This window comes from Ostrinia furnacalis, unplaced genomic scaffold (assembly GCF_004193835.3).
Source record: "Ostrinia furnacalis isolate ACB-3 unplaced genomic scaffold, ASM419383v2 OfSCF5688, whole genome shotgun sequence".
NCBI lineage: Eukaryota > Metazoa > Arthropoda > Insecta > Lepidoptera > Crambidae > Ostrinia > Ostrinia furnacalis.
In genome coordinates, this window is record NW_021135927.1 from 18,861 (window position 1) to 35,461 (window position 16,601).

Below are 16,601 nucleotides of genomic sequence, written 5' to 3' on the forward strand. Positions count from 1 at the left end.
ATAGAAAGTTAAGGCTTGTTTTATTTCTGCTACATTTATTGTAAGCTTTGCCTTGAAAGATCTTTGCGAACTTCACTAAATACACATTTTCAAAAAAATTGAACAAACTCCACACGCACATAACGCAGACGTTCTTATATCTACGAAGAGGGCAGTTGTCAGAAACGAAATAGTTGCCATTGACCACCAGGGTGGCAAAATTGAAAGGGAGCAGATGAGAATATAAAGTTGTGAGAGCTTGCAATCCGAATTAGGACGAAGAAAATTAAGATGTCGACATGAAATTTGGAAAGAAAACGTGCACTTACCAACAATAATTATCTCCGTCGGGCACTTAGTTCTTGTCAGTTACAAATTAGTTTATCCGAGCACTTGACAATCAATGTTCCACAGCTGCCTTGCACAAAATCGATAAAATAGGTTAGGCACAAAATAATAAGGATGAGTCTGTCTCAGCGTAGGCGCAAAATTGAAAGAGAATGATATCCGCCGTATGGGTTGCAACTTTCGTAGACCGCGGAGGTAGACGAAGACGGCTATAGCAAAGGTGCACATGTTAGAAAAGGATGGGAGATGAAAGGATTGAACTATGCATTTGCTAGCGTACCCTACAATATTTTTATTTTTATAACACCACAAAAATACGAAATCCGTTCACTATTCATAATACCTACTGTGCAATAGGGTTTGCCAATTGACACCACCAATTTAAAACGGTCAAAACGAGACTTCCATAGATTTTGTATGGCAAAGCCTGTGACATCACTATTTTGTCAACTCAAACTACTTTTTTCAATTACAATGCAACCAAAAATCTTAATTTACAGGTAATTTAAAATGAATTAAGTTTTTAAAGACCAGAATGATGTCTTTTTAAATACCCAATTAGACCTGAATTTTTTAGACTGGATTTTATAAGATTGAATGGAATAGTCGGAAAAATTACACTAAAATAAAACAAACAATTGGATTATATAACTTATACATTTAGATTTAAAGTCTTCCATACAAACTGAGGCTACGAGAATCTATTTTGTGGGTTAGTAACAAAATTAACGTAATCTAATTATTTCATTCGTGGAATTATACGATTTAAGATTTTATAATTTTCAAATAAACGCATTTTATTTGAAAATAACAAAACTGGCCTTAATACTAGTAACATTCACTTGACAGAGATCTGCGAAGAAATCTACCACTGTGCATTGTAAATAATGATCTCCGTCTTAATAAAAAATGCTTTTTATTGTGCTAATTCTGCTGTACCGTCTTCAAAAATAAGAATCTCATCTCTAAGAAAAGGGACAGCATATTTAGAAGGTATCATTTGCACCCACTTTTTAAAAATAAGATCAAATACTTGGCTAAGTTCCACCACCTAACTTTAACAGTAACAATAACGGTAACCGGTGATTTTTGTATGGTTTGACAGATTTTTTTTGACGTTTGTTGAAGTTAAAGTAAGATGGTTTAACCCAGCCTAACTTAAGATTTTTACTTTAAAATTTTGACATTCGTCCTTTTTTCCTGGCAAAAAGATCTTAGTTTTGAAAACAGTACAACAAAAATGGCCGCCAATATTTCACAAAGTTAAAACTATATTTTACGCTAAGGTCCCAAGAACTGCGTGGACCATGTGACAATCATGTGATTTAAGAATAAAATGCTTATTTTTGAAAAACGATTCGGATTTACTCGACTATATTCATATCCCTCACTCGCATTTGAATACTAGTAAAAGTGAAAGAGATGGATTGAGTCGATGTTATATCAGAATCATTTGACCTGTTTTGACCCGACTGCGCCAGAGGGTTATGTTTTTCCTCATTTTCTTTTGGCTGAATGCAACATAAGGGGAAAGCCCGACTCATATATTTTGATCAGAGGATATTTAGAGAACTAAAACTAAAATACATCGATTAAATGCAGTTACAGTTACGTACGTATTGAGTTTATTTATTTATTAATTAGTTTTAGTGCTATAAAATCTTATCTGGTCAAAATCGATGGGTATAAAACTAAGTAGACTTTTATAAGTGCCATAAACTGGTAAATACACTAATTATTCTCATTACTAATAAATAAATAGTGAAAGATTGGCGTATAACCAGTTTAGACAAGACTGAGTGAACTAGGTAGCCGCGAACATTAGTTCGTCATTCGCGAGTGAACTATCGAGCTAGTTCATTCGCGAAGTGAGTTACGACGCAAGGCTGGGCAAATTACGGTGATTATTAGGCTACATACACAAATCAAACGGCGAGTCTGTTCGGTTTGTGTATACAGCTTTATTAAGTATTCAATTTAATTTAGCCGGCGATTCCGGCGATCGCTTCCGATGCAAAGTATTTGACGTCTACATCAGGGTCTACGTTCAGTTTCTCCAGAACCGGTTTCACTTGGGGTTGGATAACAGCAGGATCCAAGAAAGGCGCCATCTTTTGGAGGGTCTTGGCGACGTTGAATCTGACGTTGGCAACATTATCGTCGGCCATAGACAAGACAGTTGGCAGCAAGACTCGGGTGGTGACATCTTTGCCGCATACTTCAGAGAGAACATTGATGCAGAAGAGATAGGTCATTCGGTGCAAGTAGTTCTGTTCGCGCGACATGGCAAGGACTTTGGGGATGACGTTTGTTTCTGCCCACTGAGACCCGTACTGCTCGACTAACTTCTTCAGATTAAGAGTAGCCGCTTCACGGATAGCGTAAACATGATCAATGAGCCAGGACATGCATAGTCCAGTCAGTTTCTCATCGAAGAACTCCTGGCCGAGTTGACCGGCTAGAAGCGGCATGTGTTCGATGATGGCAAGTCGCACGCGCCATTTTGTGTCTTCGGCCAATTCCACGATAGCCGGTAGAAGAGATTGGACGAGTTGTTGGATTCCGATGACCTCATTGACGCATTCCAGGTTCGAAATGATGTTCAGACGGACTTCAGGGCACTCGTCTTTCAGCTGTGTAAGGAATAGAGGCAGGAGGTGGTCTACGGTGTTCTGGCGGCCGACGATGGGACTGAGTCCCATGATGACGGAAGCGAGAGCGGACTTGACGTGCTGGTTGGGGTCACACACCAGGTCTTTGATCTGCGGCAGGATCATGCTCATGATGATATGCTCCTGGTGAGCCTTGTCTAAGTTCATGCAGAAGTCCTTGACCTGGGAATGAAAAAAGATAATTTATTTATAAGAATATAGACATTCTTATCGGTTTGTTTTATCATAACAAGGAAGCTCTCGACCTGCATCTCACCTGATGGCAAGTGGTGATCAGGCCGAAGTGGAAGCGAACTTCATCTGGAATTCTCAAACTGAGGAGGTGACTATTTTAAAAGCAGCTGAACACCACACCACAATGCCATTACTGCCACTGTTGATATGGCGACAGACTAAGGTAAGATGTTGGTAGCTAGCCTGACGGACTTACAATTAGAACAAGCCCGACAAAACCGAGCATTTAGATTTCGTTTCAGCTAAATGACACATAGTACATAGCTTGTGAAACTGACGGCCACTGGGTCTGGGGCAGAAAAGTTCTCGAGTGGCAACCTCGGGCCGATCTGGTGAAGGTCGCGGGAAAACTTTGGGGGAAGTTTTTCTGAGCAGTGGATGTCATTCGGCTGAAATTTAGATTTCGTGGTTCGTTCGTTCGTTCGTTTCAGCCAAATGACGTCCACTGCTGGACAAAGGCCTCCCCCAAGGTTTTCCACAATGAACGGTCCTGCGCTGCCCGCATCCAGGCTCTTCCCGCGACCTTTACCAGATCGTCGGTCCACCTAGTAGGAGGCCTGCCCACGCTACGTCTTCCAGCCCGTGGTCGCCACTCGAGAACTTTCCTGCCCCAACGGCCATCGTCTCTACGAGCTATGTGCCCCGCCCACTGCCACTTGATTTTAGCAATCCTGCGAGCTATGTCGGTTACTTTGTGTGCAACAATGCGTGTTGCCAGTGATGGTATACGGATCTGAGACGTGGTCGCTTACTATGGGCCTCATAAGAAGGCTCAAGGTCACCCAAAGGGCGATGGAGCGGGCTATGCTCGGAGTTTCCCTGCGTGATCGAATCAGAAATGAGGAGATCCGCAGGAGAACCAAAGTAACCGACATAGCTCGCAGGATTTCGTGGAGTAGTTTATTATTGTTTACCTTTCCAGCGGCGGCGGCGCGCACCTCTGCTTCTGTGTCCTTGAGGAGCGCTTGGAAGATTTGCGCTAATTCTGCGCGGGCCAGTTCAGGGCCCACGGCTTGTTGCAGCTCGACGAACCTGATGGAAAAGAGAGTTAGATATATGTATTGTCAGTGTTATCTTTAACTCTTTTAATACCTACCTAGTTGCACTGGCACTGATAAGAAGTATAAAAAGAACAATGGGACACAACACCGTCCCCAGAACTGTAGCACTTTAATACCAACCTTATATGATAGTACATGCTAATACGAAAATTTTATTACATGACAGCTCAAGTCTCATATGTTTCAGAAAAAAGTTGTCCCTACGACAGCTTAACCCTACGGTTTCCCTATTTAAGGTAGGTATTAAAGTGCCATGGCCGTCTTCTATCGACCCGGGTCATTAAGTGTCAGGGGCCTTTAAAAAAATGATAGAAGTTTATAGCAATTATGTACAGATTGTGTTAGTTTCACAGGAAAAACAGGTTTTCTTTTGTACAGGTTCCCCTTAATATTAGGGCAATGGAAAAAAGGGGCCAGCCAAGGACAATCCTGTAAATGATATTTTTCAACTAGTTTTTTTACATTGATTTTATTTCACCGCCGCGCTCGCGCTACTGTAGTGTAGACACTCCGCTGCCAGCAGGCGGCCCGAGCTACTGTAGTGCAGTGTGGACACTCACTTGTCCGCTACCATGTACCGCACGCGCCAGGAGGTGTCTCCGGCCAGGCTGCGCACGGTCGGCATGACCAGCTGCTCCATGTCTTCAGGCGGCAGGAGCGCTGCCACGGCCGCGCTGGCTTCTGCTGCTAGCAGGCGGACTGAGTCTTGCTCGTCCTGCAAAATGCACCATCATTATTATTTGCCGCAATACATTATTTGCTGCAATAGGTTATTACCAGAGTAAATACAAATGTAGTGTCTCAAGTCGAAAGTATTTGACCAATGCGTGTTGCCAGTGATGGTATACGGATCTGAGACGTGGTCGCTTACTATGGGCCTCATAAGAAGGCTCAAGGTCACCCAAAGGGCGATGGAGCGGGCTATGCTCGGAGTCTCCCTGCGTGATCGAATCAGAAATGAGGAGATCCGCAGGAGAACCAAAGTAACCGACATAGCTCGCAGAATTGCTAAAATCAAGTGGCAGTGGGCGGGGCACATAGCTCGTAGAGACGATGGCCGTTGGGGCAGGAAAGTTCTCGAGTGGCGACCACGGGCTGGAAGACGTAGCGTGGGCAGGCCTCCTACTAGGTGGACCGACGATCTGGTAAAGGTCGCGGGAAGAGCCTGGATGCGGGCAGCGCAGGACCGTTCATTGTGGAAAACCTTGGGGGAGGCCTTTGTCCAGCAGTGGACGTCATTTGGCTGAAACGAACGAAATACAAATGAATAGGTCATCTTCATAGAAACGCACGGCGCAACCACGACTGGCTCCCCGCTAAATTTTGTTAGTGTGTGCGTGCGCGCCGCATACGTGTTGGCGCGCTCACATACAAACCGCGCCCGTGCGTTACTATGAAGATGACCTACTCATTTGTATTTACTCTGTTATTACTGAAGCACGCATTGAACACCCTCTCTAAATTACCAGAGATAAATGGAAGATTCGGTCTACCCTCTCTATGCTGCAAAGGATACATACATGGAGGCAGAGAATCGCCACAGTATACTCGGAATGCAGTCTGAAGGGGCCACGCGATCCACCATGGGCTTGTCATCTTGCCACAGCGAGTCATAGTGACACGCCTATGTTGCCTTACTGGTCTTTTACGAGGGAGGGGTTGGGTAACTGGAAACTGGTCACTCACAGAATTTTGTCCTCCTCATTCCTTTATAACTATAATTAATATTTGCTGACTCCGTATATTTCCTATCGATTGAGACCAGTAACTCTTGGTATGTTCCTTTTTTCGCACTTAGTGTTGACAGAATTAACACCCGATATTATTACCAAACCTAGTTATCTACCACTAATTGACAAGGTAATAAAAACAGATGGACCGACTATCTGGCGAAGGTGGAGGTGCCTGGATGCGAGCGGCGCAGGACTGGCCTTTATGGAAATCCTTGGGGGAGGCCTTTGTCCAGCAGTGGACGTCTTTTGTCTGAAACGAACGAATAAGAACACCCACTGACCTTAGCTAGACGCACGAACATGGGAATAAGGTCGCTCTTGACGTATTCGACCTCGACGACTCGCGCGAACTCGCCGAGTTTGTACGCGGCCGCGCGCCGCACCATCGGCGTGTCATCTTGGCACAGCGAGTGGAAGTGCTGACGGAGTTCCGCTTTGACTGGTGCTGAGACGCGAGTGTAGCATACGCTGGAGACAAAAGAATGATATAAGATTTTAAACTTTCGCGTTCTATTTCGATTTAAATAGAAAGATGCCCGAACGGCCGACGCCGTGATCCGCGGTTTATTCCACTTTATGATCAAATTTGATGGATGGATTTGATCACCCAGGTGATCAAATTGGACTTCAGGCGACACTGTTTTCTTTGCTGACCCATGTGACTCTTTCTCTCATGTCCACTTTGATCATTAGGGTGATCATATTGGAATAAACCCGAGCCGCCAGTCTGCTTGTGATCACGGCTGAAGCGTAGCAGCCGAAACGTCAAGCCGTGATTATTAATGTAATTCATTAATAAATGTCGCGTTAAGACCCGTGTCTTTCTATTTAAGAGAAAAGATTGATGTTCAAGCGTATATTATTATTATGATGTCCAAGGACACTTTCTCTGTTAAACTACACAACGAGTTGAAATGCTGATGGATTTCTGCTTTGACTGGTGCTGAGACAGGAGTGTAGCATACGCTGGAGACAAAAGAATGATGTTCAAGCTTATAAAGCGGTTATGTTAGTACAATCTTGTCAGATTTAGAAGAATGTTTTTGTTACAAAAGTGTAGCAAATTACGTCATTAAGATGAAATTATTTAATCCCTAATATTGTCTAGTATCCAAGGGTACTTTCTCTTTAAACAAGTTAACTGAAATTGTCCAAGACACTGACATTTTTGCCAGTACCCTACAGTTCTTTGTAATTAGATTATGATTAACAAATTTGAGTGCTTTGGATCAATCTGTACTGTATATTCATTTGCAACATTTAAAGTTACCTAAATAAAGGAATAGTCCATATCAATAGAACCCATAAAATAACCAGTGTTAACCAGTCACACTTCAGTAAGTGTGCAGGTATCTAGTGATTTGAGTAAACACATCTTGACTTGATAAGTGAAGCAATTTTAAAGTAACTAAGACCTCTTCAGCCTCTAATTGAGTCTATTTTGTCATACTATATTAAAAAAAATCAGTTTCTAAAGCTAACTCAAGAAAGTTGTTTCTATCTTTTATTTTAACTACACCATAGTGTTGAAACAATACATGAATAACAGTTACCTGAACAATCCACAAGCAGAAGCCCGGGATGTGAACCAGTCACCACCGGCCAGACGCTGCACTAAAGGAACGAAGTGCTGCTCGAGAGCCTGCGGTGTGTGGTGCGCAGCGACAGCACGGAGTGAGGCCACGGCTTTATCCCGGACGACTGTCTCCTCAACGGTGGCAAGCGATTCCAGGGGCGGTAACAGGCAGTGAGCAAACTCACCACCACCAACGAGGTGGATGAAGTTACCTGGTTTTTGAAGAAAAGGATTACGTTACATTTAATTTGTATTTCATATTTATGAAATTTGAGCTGAGAATTTGTTACAATACAAGTTTAAGCGGAAAAATAGAATTTTATGAAGCTAGTAGTCTAAAATGGTAAACAATAATCTAATTTACTTGATACAGTCTCAAGATAGGAAGCCATAACACGGTCAAGTGTGTTAACTAAATAATAATAGATAGTGCAAATGTAATAATGTATAGCCCGCAGTATGTTGCAATTCGTTTGACATTGACTATGTCCTTACATAAGGCTATTTTCATAAACATTGTATTTATATCCTCTTCAAAATATGTGCGTAATAAAAACAAATTACATGCCAAAACTGTGCGGTTTTTGTAACAAGGAAATATAGGAGGTACTTGTCTCATTATGTGAAAGATAGGGTTATACCGAAAGAATACAATGCAAAACTCATTGAATACTTGTTATAAACGATGCGTAAAGTACATTTATGGTCCTAATGCGTTCTTGTAAGACGTAAAACGATGTAAAGACACAAAAATATTAACTTACCAAGTTGCTCAGCGAGAGCAAGCAGGACTTCATCCTCATCGTAAATGGTCTCGGTCAGGAACGGAATCAGCTCCGATCGGGTCCTGTCCACGCCCAAAGCCAACGCAATTGTCGACAGCTTCTTGATAGAATTCAATCTGAGCTGTACATCCTCATTTTTCAACTCGTCTATCAGCACAGCAATAGGATAAAGTGACTCATCCGTCCCAGAGTCGCTCGCAGCCATTTTGTATGTTTTAAAAGTGATACTTATTTATTTCGAATGTTAAGTACGACACAATTTTCCCTGGAAGGAATTCGGTTTCAGTTTTTTTAGATTTGTTGTAAAACGTATTCCACAAAATCCCGAACAGCAAGCAATATGGCAGCTGCTTGTCAAATAATGCGTTATTGTCTATGGTCTAGGCAAGACAATCAATAATCGAACAATCGACAATGTAATGCAACGGTTATTAACACGACATATCACAAAAATACCTGACAAAGAAAATAGCGCGTTTTTTGAATTCGCCGAAAACTAATCACATTAGCAACTTGTCTAATCACAGATTTGGACAACTTTTATAACAAAAACAATGAAAGAAACTGTATAAAATGGTGATTAAGAAATGTATGACGATGTTTAAATTTATATCAATTAGTTCTACACTCTAGCTTGTCAGAGTTGCCTTTTTCTCAGCAAAATTACGCGATGTGAGTATAGTCCAGTAAAACTAGTGTGGTTATGACCAAACTGTGGTCGTTATTAACCCCATTACTAATAAAAAGTTACACAGTTGTTGAACACTGTTTTAAAATGACATTTCCATACTAAACGTCACTTTAAAACACTGTTCAACGAGCGTGTAAGTTTTATTAGTAAGGGAGTAATTATTTAAATAGAAACTGCTTGTGCGATCATTGACTAATTTTGAAAACAATAAAATTGACAATCAATCGGTGTCAATCAATGATTTGAAATATTTTTGCTGTGCAATTTTTTGGAAAATCTTATTTTTTTATGCCATTCCACGTAGTTTGGAGGGCGTTATAAAACTCGGGGCGAAGTGTTATGGGTGCAGAGGATGACAGTCTTAACACATCTCTCGCACATATTGTGCTGTGCTGCGTTGCCGGGAGGGGGATTAGCCGCATGTCAGGGAAGAGTTTTACACACCCGGGCATGCACGCCAACTTCTTCATACATGGGGTTCTCGGATTCCTTCACTATCAAAGTTAGTTGACATTGTTAGCACTTAGGTCATTGTTTCACTTGAATATTTGACGTATTTTGCTGCAGCATTGGTATACAGACTGAGAGAAAAATAATCTAAAAAGTCCATAACCTTCCCACAACAGAAATACCGGACTTTTAAATGTTAACGGAAATGTTTTCTTGCTGCTTTTTTATAGCGCCTTACGTAATTATCTCTGCAAATCTCACATCTGTAAAATTGCTATTTTATTTTCGCAGGCGGGGTCTTCAACAACGATTTCAAGCCAGCCTACGCGGTCAGCTACAAAGCTTCGAGATATCTCGCTCTACCATGCCTCATGGCTGACCTATACCGAGGGAACAACGCTTTGAGTACAATCCACTTGCTGTCTGGGATTGTGCCCTTTGCCCTGGCGTTGTCTGGTGAGGACAATGTTCAGCTGGGGAATCTGGTCATTGCCTGCAATATAATATCTCTCTGCCACTATTCCATGCAGAATAACAGAGAGTGGGGCTGGTACACGGCTGGGGCAGCAGTATTCGCGTATATCCTCGCCCCGCAGATGGGGCCAAAGGTCATGTACCCGCTGGGATTGGCGCTCATGGAGTATTGCGCGTACAGAGTGTTCCACATACATTATGATGCGCCCCCGGCTCGTTGAATAAATTGATTACATGGATTTTTTTTGTTTCATTTCAGTCTTGTAATATTTGCTGCCAAATAAATCATAATAAAACAGTCTTAAAGATAATATTTCTTGTAAGTAGTAATAAAGGTATAATCTTGAGTTAGGGTACTTACAGCAAAAGTTCAGAATAAATTATTTTTAGTATTTCATTGTTTTAGATGCGAACTTAACGTGCAATTTAACTTTGTAAAAGTCCTTGTTCCATAAAACTATAACAGCTTACAATATTTTCCAAAACTAGAGGTAGGTTTTCCAGGAGGTACCATGAGTAAAGGAGATTGCCAGCGGGAGTCAACCCCCGTCGAGCCATTACAGTACCTACCTATTACTTACGTTATGTTGACGGATTAAGTATCCACCGAGACGTTCCACGCAAACGGTTGGTTACACCCGCTCTTAGCGAAAGCCTTTGTTTTTGAGGACATAAGTGTGTACTTATCTTTTATTGTTAGAGGGTCGTGTGTGAAGCAGATGGATTCTCTTACGTTTGAAATGTTGCTTACAGCTTCGAGAATTGTGATTTATGTAATTCTGGAATTTAAAGGATTTATTTTAATTTTTTTCAAACAACCGTGGTGGCGTAGACGTTTTTTTTCTAAGAACTACTTAGGTAAGTATTAGGCAGAGTAATTTTTGGACCGAAAAGTTACAATCATGAAGACTTTAGACTGCTATTAAAATTTTGTAGGCACCATTTTGCCTACGTCTATCTACTGTGTCCTACTGGCTGGAGACCAAAGTCAATATTTTTCCATAACTTTATATTTTCACCTAGCAACTACTTATCCAATTGAATCAGTATAAAAGTCAGTCTGCAGAATAGTCCCAGCAGAAAATAAAATAACCGTGGGAAGAAACATCCACCAACATCTGTCACCTGGCAGACTCCATTTTGGCGCGAAGCTGAAATCGGACACCTCGATGTAGCCCTCTTCAATTTGTAATAGAGACTGCATTGCTAAAACATCTGATGAAGTAGGTACCTTAGCTACCAAATAGGTCCTTCTTTCATCTTATTACGAATTCTATTCCCATTAGTCCTTTTTTCGTTTTTCCATTAGTTTTCTAATTTGCTGCCAGTTTCAAAGCAAGCATCGGGCGAAGGTGAAGCAGCCAATCGAACGCACAGCGTTGAATAGAGCTCTGTGATTGGTTCGTGTGTCATCCTGTGCGTCCACGAGCACTGTGAGACCTCATAGTAATGTTTGTGAATACAGGCGTAGTACTTGCCTGCTAACTAAATAAATCCATTGTAGTTTCATATATTCGTCGTTATCGTCGTACCTAAGACTTACGTTTTAGTTGAAGTTGTGAAACTTATTGTTTTTATTTTATTTATCTAGGAAAGCAATCTAAATTAAGGTCAGCTGATATGAATCATACTGACAGCAATCAAGAGACTATACTTGTTTGTGTACCAATTTATGGAAAAGTTTGCCTTATCTACAACTACCCACAGGATTCTAGTTTGTGCTTTAAGCCTGAATTCGGGGATTAATCGCACTAGTTGGTTAATGGCGCGGCTGCCATTAAAGTGTTATGGTGACGCCAGCGTGAGGTTTGAACTTTAGGCAGAAATGGGAAGTGGCCCTGCCGGAGGGGTTAAGTCAAATGAATTTATGAATGAAAATGTTCACGGCAAGAAAATGCCCACATTGGAGGAACACTCTCACTCTCTTCTTTGTTTTAAGAACTACAACTCTGGTGTCAAATTTTAAGAACCACCATTGGCTTGATCGGCAAGGAAAGGACATTGCATGGTTGGAGCAATTCTCTATAGTTACATACTTAATTTAGTACTAAGTATATCGGTTTAAGATTGAAACCAGTGTTGTTTGTTATCTTTGAAAACGACGGAATGATGAGTGTAAGGAGGAAACAGGGCACAACATGTTTCATAATAGTAGTAGCCCTGCCATGCTTACTCCTCAACTCCTTTGATTTTCACTTTTTTATTATGTAGTACATTGTACAACTCTACATGATTAGGTTAGTAACTATTCAAACTTCGAAAGGGAAGACTAACCCTAAAACCTGACAGTCTTACCTTTACCATTTCTGTGTCATTCCCACCTTCTGCACCTGCCTACTCTTTGCCGTCTAGTCGTAATCGCCCTGATGGTCATGGAGGCACGAAGGCTGTATCGACGCGGTCAGCCAAGTACGTGCGAAGCTTTGGCTATGACAGTTCAAATGGGTCTCATCTGTCTGTAGGTACTCGTATGTTTACTTTGATGTTACGAGTTGTAGATCTGCTTAAAAAGAGACTAAGGTATAGGTACAAACACCTAAGTATTACAACTTACATACGAGTAGCCTACTCGTATGTAAGTTGTAATACTTAGACCTACTCGGAGTAGGTCATACTACATACATGTAATCGTTATTAGTAGGTACCTAGCGAATTTGTGAATAAAAATGTTTGAGTACTAACGCCCGTAGTCACAAATACTACTATGAGGTTTCACATTGCGCGTGAACGCACAGGGGGACACACGAACCAATCACAGAGCTCTATTCAACGCTGTGCGTTCGATTTGCTGCTTCATATAAGCAAGCATCGTTTGTGAATACGGGCGTTAGTCTCGTGGCATCTTTATTTAGCTTTGTAAAAGTTTCTCTACCAATTCAAAATTCCAAAATGGCATCTTTCACGAAGTGTTTTCTCTTTAAAAACAAAAAACAGTTCAGTCCGATCTTTTTACATTTCAGAAATTAGGTTTATTACCTTGATAATTTTTCACTCTCCGCTCCGCAACAGCGTCTGTCAATAATGAATTAATTAAAAGAACCTTATTAAGTAGTATTGCGGGGTCCAGCGTCCTTAATAGCTACCTAGAGTCGCCACTAATTGCATTGTTCATTGTAATGAAAAGCGGATTATTTGTAGAGATGCTAGATGTCGATAAACTATCGACGTACACTGATTAATCACAAAATCTCAGAAACTATCACCTACAAACTTGAAATTTGGCAGGTAGATTCTTTATAGAGTGTAGACATCCGCTAAGAACGGATTTTACGAAACTCCACCCCTAAGGTGGTAAAACGGGATCCGCTAGTATATTAATGTAGGATGTGAGTTTTAAGTAGGAGATTGGAGTGAAACCACACAAGACGGAGGAAAATGGTGACATCACTTTTATCAGAGGGCATGAAGACACACTTTGGGTCGTTGAGCCATCGGAGTAGTGCTAGATTAACTTGTAGCCTAAAATACAACCAAAATATTGCCCTTTAATTTTTTACTTACTTAATCCTTCAAGGTCCGCGAATCTAGACACAATAGATAATCAATTGTTATGACATTAATTAATGCCGTCTGGGACTCAATTGGTTAAATTACAAGAAATCTCTTGTCATTAATAAATAGCGAGACTATATCCACCTCTCGTTCTCACTGCTGAAACGTGGCTGAAACCTCTGTGTAACTAGGATAGTCTACAGCTTGACCGCCAATAAAAACCCAACCAGTGAAGGTCAGTTTGTTCCGGGGAAAGTTAAACTGTCGTTGGACCCGCAACGAAACTGTTCAGAAGAACTTGAGGAAGATTTTTCCTAACCCGGAAAAATTTTATTTTCCCCCTCCCAGAGTTTGAGATGCCTGTGTGTGTTCACAAAACAAAGTGGGCATTTCAAATTAACTATCAATAGAATATTAATTTTGCCCTCCGTGTCTGGGATTAAACTAAAGACCACCGGAAACGGCAGACCGAATGCAAAAATAGGTAGAGCTGATCCAAAATTAAATACAGGAAGGATTTGTAGGGACACTCTATGTATGTGTTTACTCATAGATACGTGACATTGAATTACTTACCTAAATAAATATAAAATTTTACTGCAGAGGTCGTGGTTCGGCATCCATTTTAGACTAATGGTATTTGGAGGACCAAATCAATAGTGAAAATATTATTTAACAGTGTTTTATGTGACAAAAATTAAATTTATACCTAAAATGATTATCTTTTAGGATTCAACACTAATTTTGAAAAGACAGTTTGGCGATTATAGAACCAATTTAATTAATTTTCAAGACATCTATGTAAATATAAAGTTGCATAAAATGGGCACAGAAACAAAGCGAAAGTCGTTAATTTTACTTTCTATTTACAGAAATAATCTTTTTTCTTAGACTAAACTAATAATAACATACGTTTATAGGTACTCCTAAAAACCACGCGTTACGACGGAAATGTACAGAGCGATTTGCTCGCAAGGATAACTCACACTTGGCTGTTTTTTAAGTTAATAAACAATGGTGTAAATATTTATCGTGGAAATTAATGTACGTCACTACCCAGCTCCTCAAGCATTACTCTTCCCGTCGCATTGGGTTCAAAATTTACATTTTATTCAATTAGGTTGGGTAAAGAAGCTTTTTTCCTCGTCAGCCTTAGAGCCAAAGCACACGACCAGAGTAAATACAAATGAGTAGGTCATCTTCATAGAAACGCACCGAGCGCGGTTTGTATGTGAGCGCGCCAATACGTATGCGGCGCGCACGCACACACTGACAAAATTTAGCTGTGATTAGCGGTGAGGTGCGCCGAATTTTTTCAGTGTGTGCGTGCGCGCCGCACGGCTCGTATGCCCGCCACAGATATTTCTATGTAAGACGCGCAGCGACACCGCTCCGGCAACGCATCATGTGCTTTGGCTCTTACAAGATTATCCAAACGATTAAAAAGATTGAGAGCATCAAGGAATTATTAAAAGGGAGGATTGATTGTGCTTTGTGCCTTATTGAAGAGCATAAGTGTCTACTTGAGAATTTAATTTATTTCCTTGTAATTGGATTTCAAAACCTAGAGCGGTAAAATTCACACTACGTTGGGCGCCATTTATAATACACCCAAATCTTTGATTATGTTTAAATTGAATTTGTGCTTGTATACGGCAACCAATGACACTGTTATGTTTGTTTGTACGATCACAAATTAATTTTACTTAAATAGCTTTAAAAAAATCTCTAATATCGCGACCGGACATATAAAAAATATAAACATAAATTATAAGCTCAATAAAAATGTGAAACTGAAAACTTTTTTACAGTTTCATTACTGAATGCGTTGTGCATGAGCACTTGTTCCATCGCGTACCATTTATAACATTGGCAGTCTATAACATGTTAGGGGCGCCTGTATACTGCTGAGGTATTTGACGGTAGTATCATTTGATTTTGGAGGAGCTAGTCGGAATATATTCCATTTTCTGTATGGCAGTAGGATCTGTGCCGCGCAGGATTTGGTGCTCTACACAAAGCCTAAAAAATCTAAATAATCCTTGAATGTGTCAACTGCCTTATCATGCAGGATTGTAAAGAAATCTGTTCCATATTGGAAATGTTGTACAGCGGTTTCTTCTTTTGCAAATCTTTTTGAAATCCAAAGGAGATATATTCAAAAAATGCTGCAAGTTAAAATGGGCAATTCTGTTGCAGCAGGTAGGAGAAGACCGACGAAAGGTGAAAGTAAATAACTTTCTTCTTCATTCTTCTAACTGGGTATAAAATACAAATTAAATATGGTAGAGGGGCTTTAAGAGTAGGTACCTACTCTTTGCTTTAACACGAAATTATTCGTATTATAGTTACAAATTGTTTCGTGAAGTCTGTCTTTACGAATAGGCTTAGTATTTAGACAACTGAATTCCAAGTAGGTACTAAGATGACAAGAATTTATCAAATAAGAGAAATATGGCTTTTACAATCAGTTTAAACTCTATAAATAATACAGCTTTTATCATGAACATGGTTCAATAAATAACATTGTTAATATTTGTTATGTAATACGAATTTACGTAAACATAAACACAACTTCAGAGACGAATGAGAGCGTTTGAAGGCATATTTCTCTAGAGACGATAATAAAACTGACGATAACTCGATCAGCTGCTTGGCTGCACATCAATACGGTTTGATCCTGCTGACGTAAGGCTAAGGGCACATGAAGTGTGGTGCGGTGGATGGGATACAGTGTTACGAGGGTGGGATTCTTCTTGGTGAAACGCTCTTGCAAACACATGGCAGGCGTGCAGCAAACGTGTAGCACGAAACGTCTAAACTGAAAGCGCCTTTAATTCATAACCGGTCAAAACCACTTTTGACTGTGAAAATCAAGCAAAAGTAACTAGTTTTGACTGATCCTCTTAGTTAAAACCAATATTGACTGATTTCTCCAGTCAAAACTGTTCTATTGTGCTATTTGATTCACTTATTAAACGCTTGAAAAAAGAGTTCTAAAAGCTAAAATAAATGTGAAAATCTCATCGTTCCTGAAAACCTGTTTTTTTTAAAAATCTTAATAAAATGACATTTTGTATACGATGGTATTTATGGTGATTGTATC

The 16,601-nt window shown here is 40.4% G+C and overlaps 2 protein-coding genes across 2 annotated transcripts; one reads left to right on the forward strand and one right to left on the reverse strand.

Moving 5' to 3' along the window:
• Window positions 1–1,550: 1,550 nt before the first annotated feature.
• Window positions 1,551–8,746, reverse strand: LOC114361399 (Protein phosphatase PP2A regulatory subunit A). The gene is made up of 6 exons (XM_028316400.1): window positions 8,368–8,746; window positions 7,581–7,815; window positions 6,309–6,495; window positions 4,855–5,009; window positions 4,148–4,265; window positions 1,551–3,161 (listed from the first exon to the last, which is right to left on the reverse strand). The coding sequence occupies exons 1-6, from the start codon at window positions 8,591–8,593 to the stop codon at window positions 2,310–2,312; spliced, it is 1,773 nt and encodes a 590-aa protein (XP_028172201.1). The 5' UTR covers window positions 8,594–8,746; the 3' UTR covers window positions 1,551–2,309.
• Window positions 8,747–9,310: 564 nt separating this feature from the next.
• On the forward strand, window positions 9,311–10,240 carry LOC114361402 (uncharacterized). Its single transcript, XM_028316402.1, has 2 exons — window positions 9,311–9,581; window positions 9,821–10,240. Exons 1-2 carry the CDS (start codon window positions 9,419–9,421, stop codon window positions 10,222–10,224), a joined length of 567 nt encoding a protein of 188 aa, XP_028172203.1. The 5' UTR covers window positions 9,311–9,418; the 3' UTR covers window positions 10,225–10,240.
• The last annotated feature ends 6,361 nt before the right edge of the window (window positions 10,241–16,601 follow it).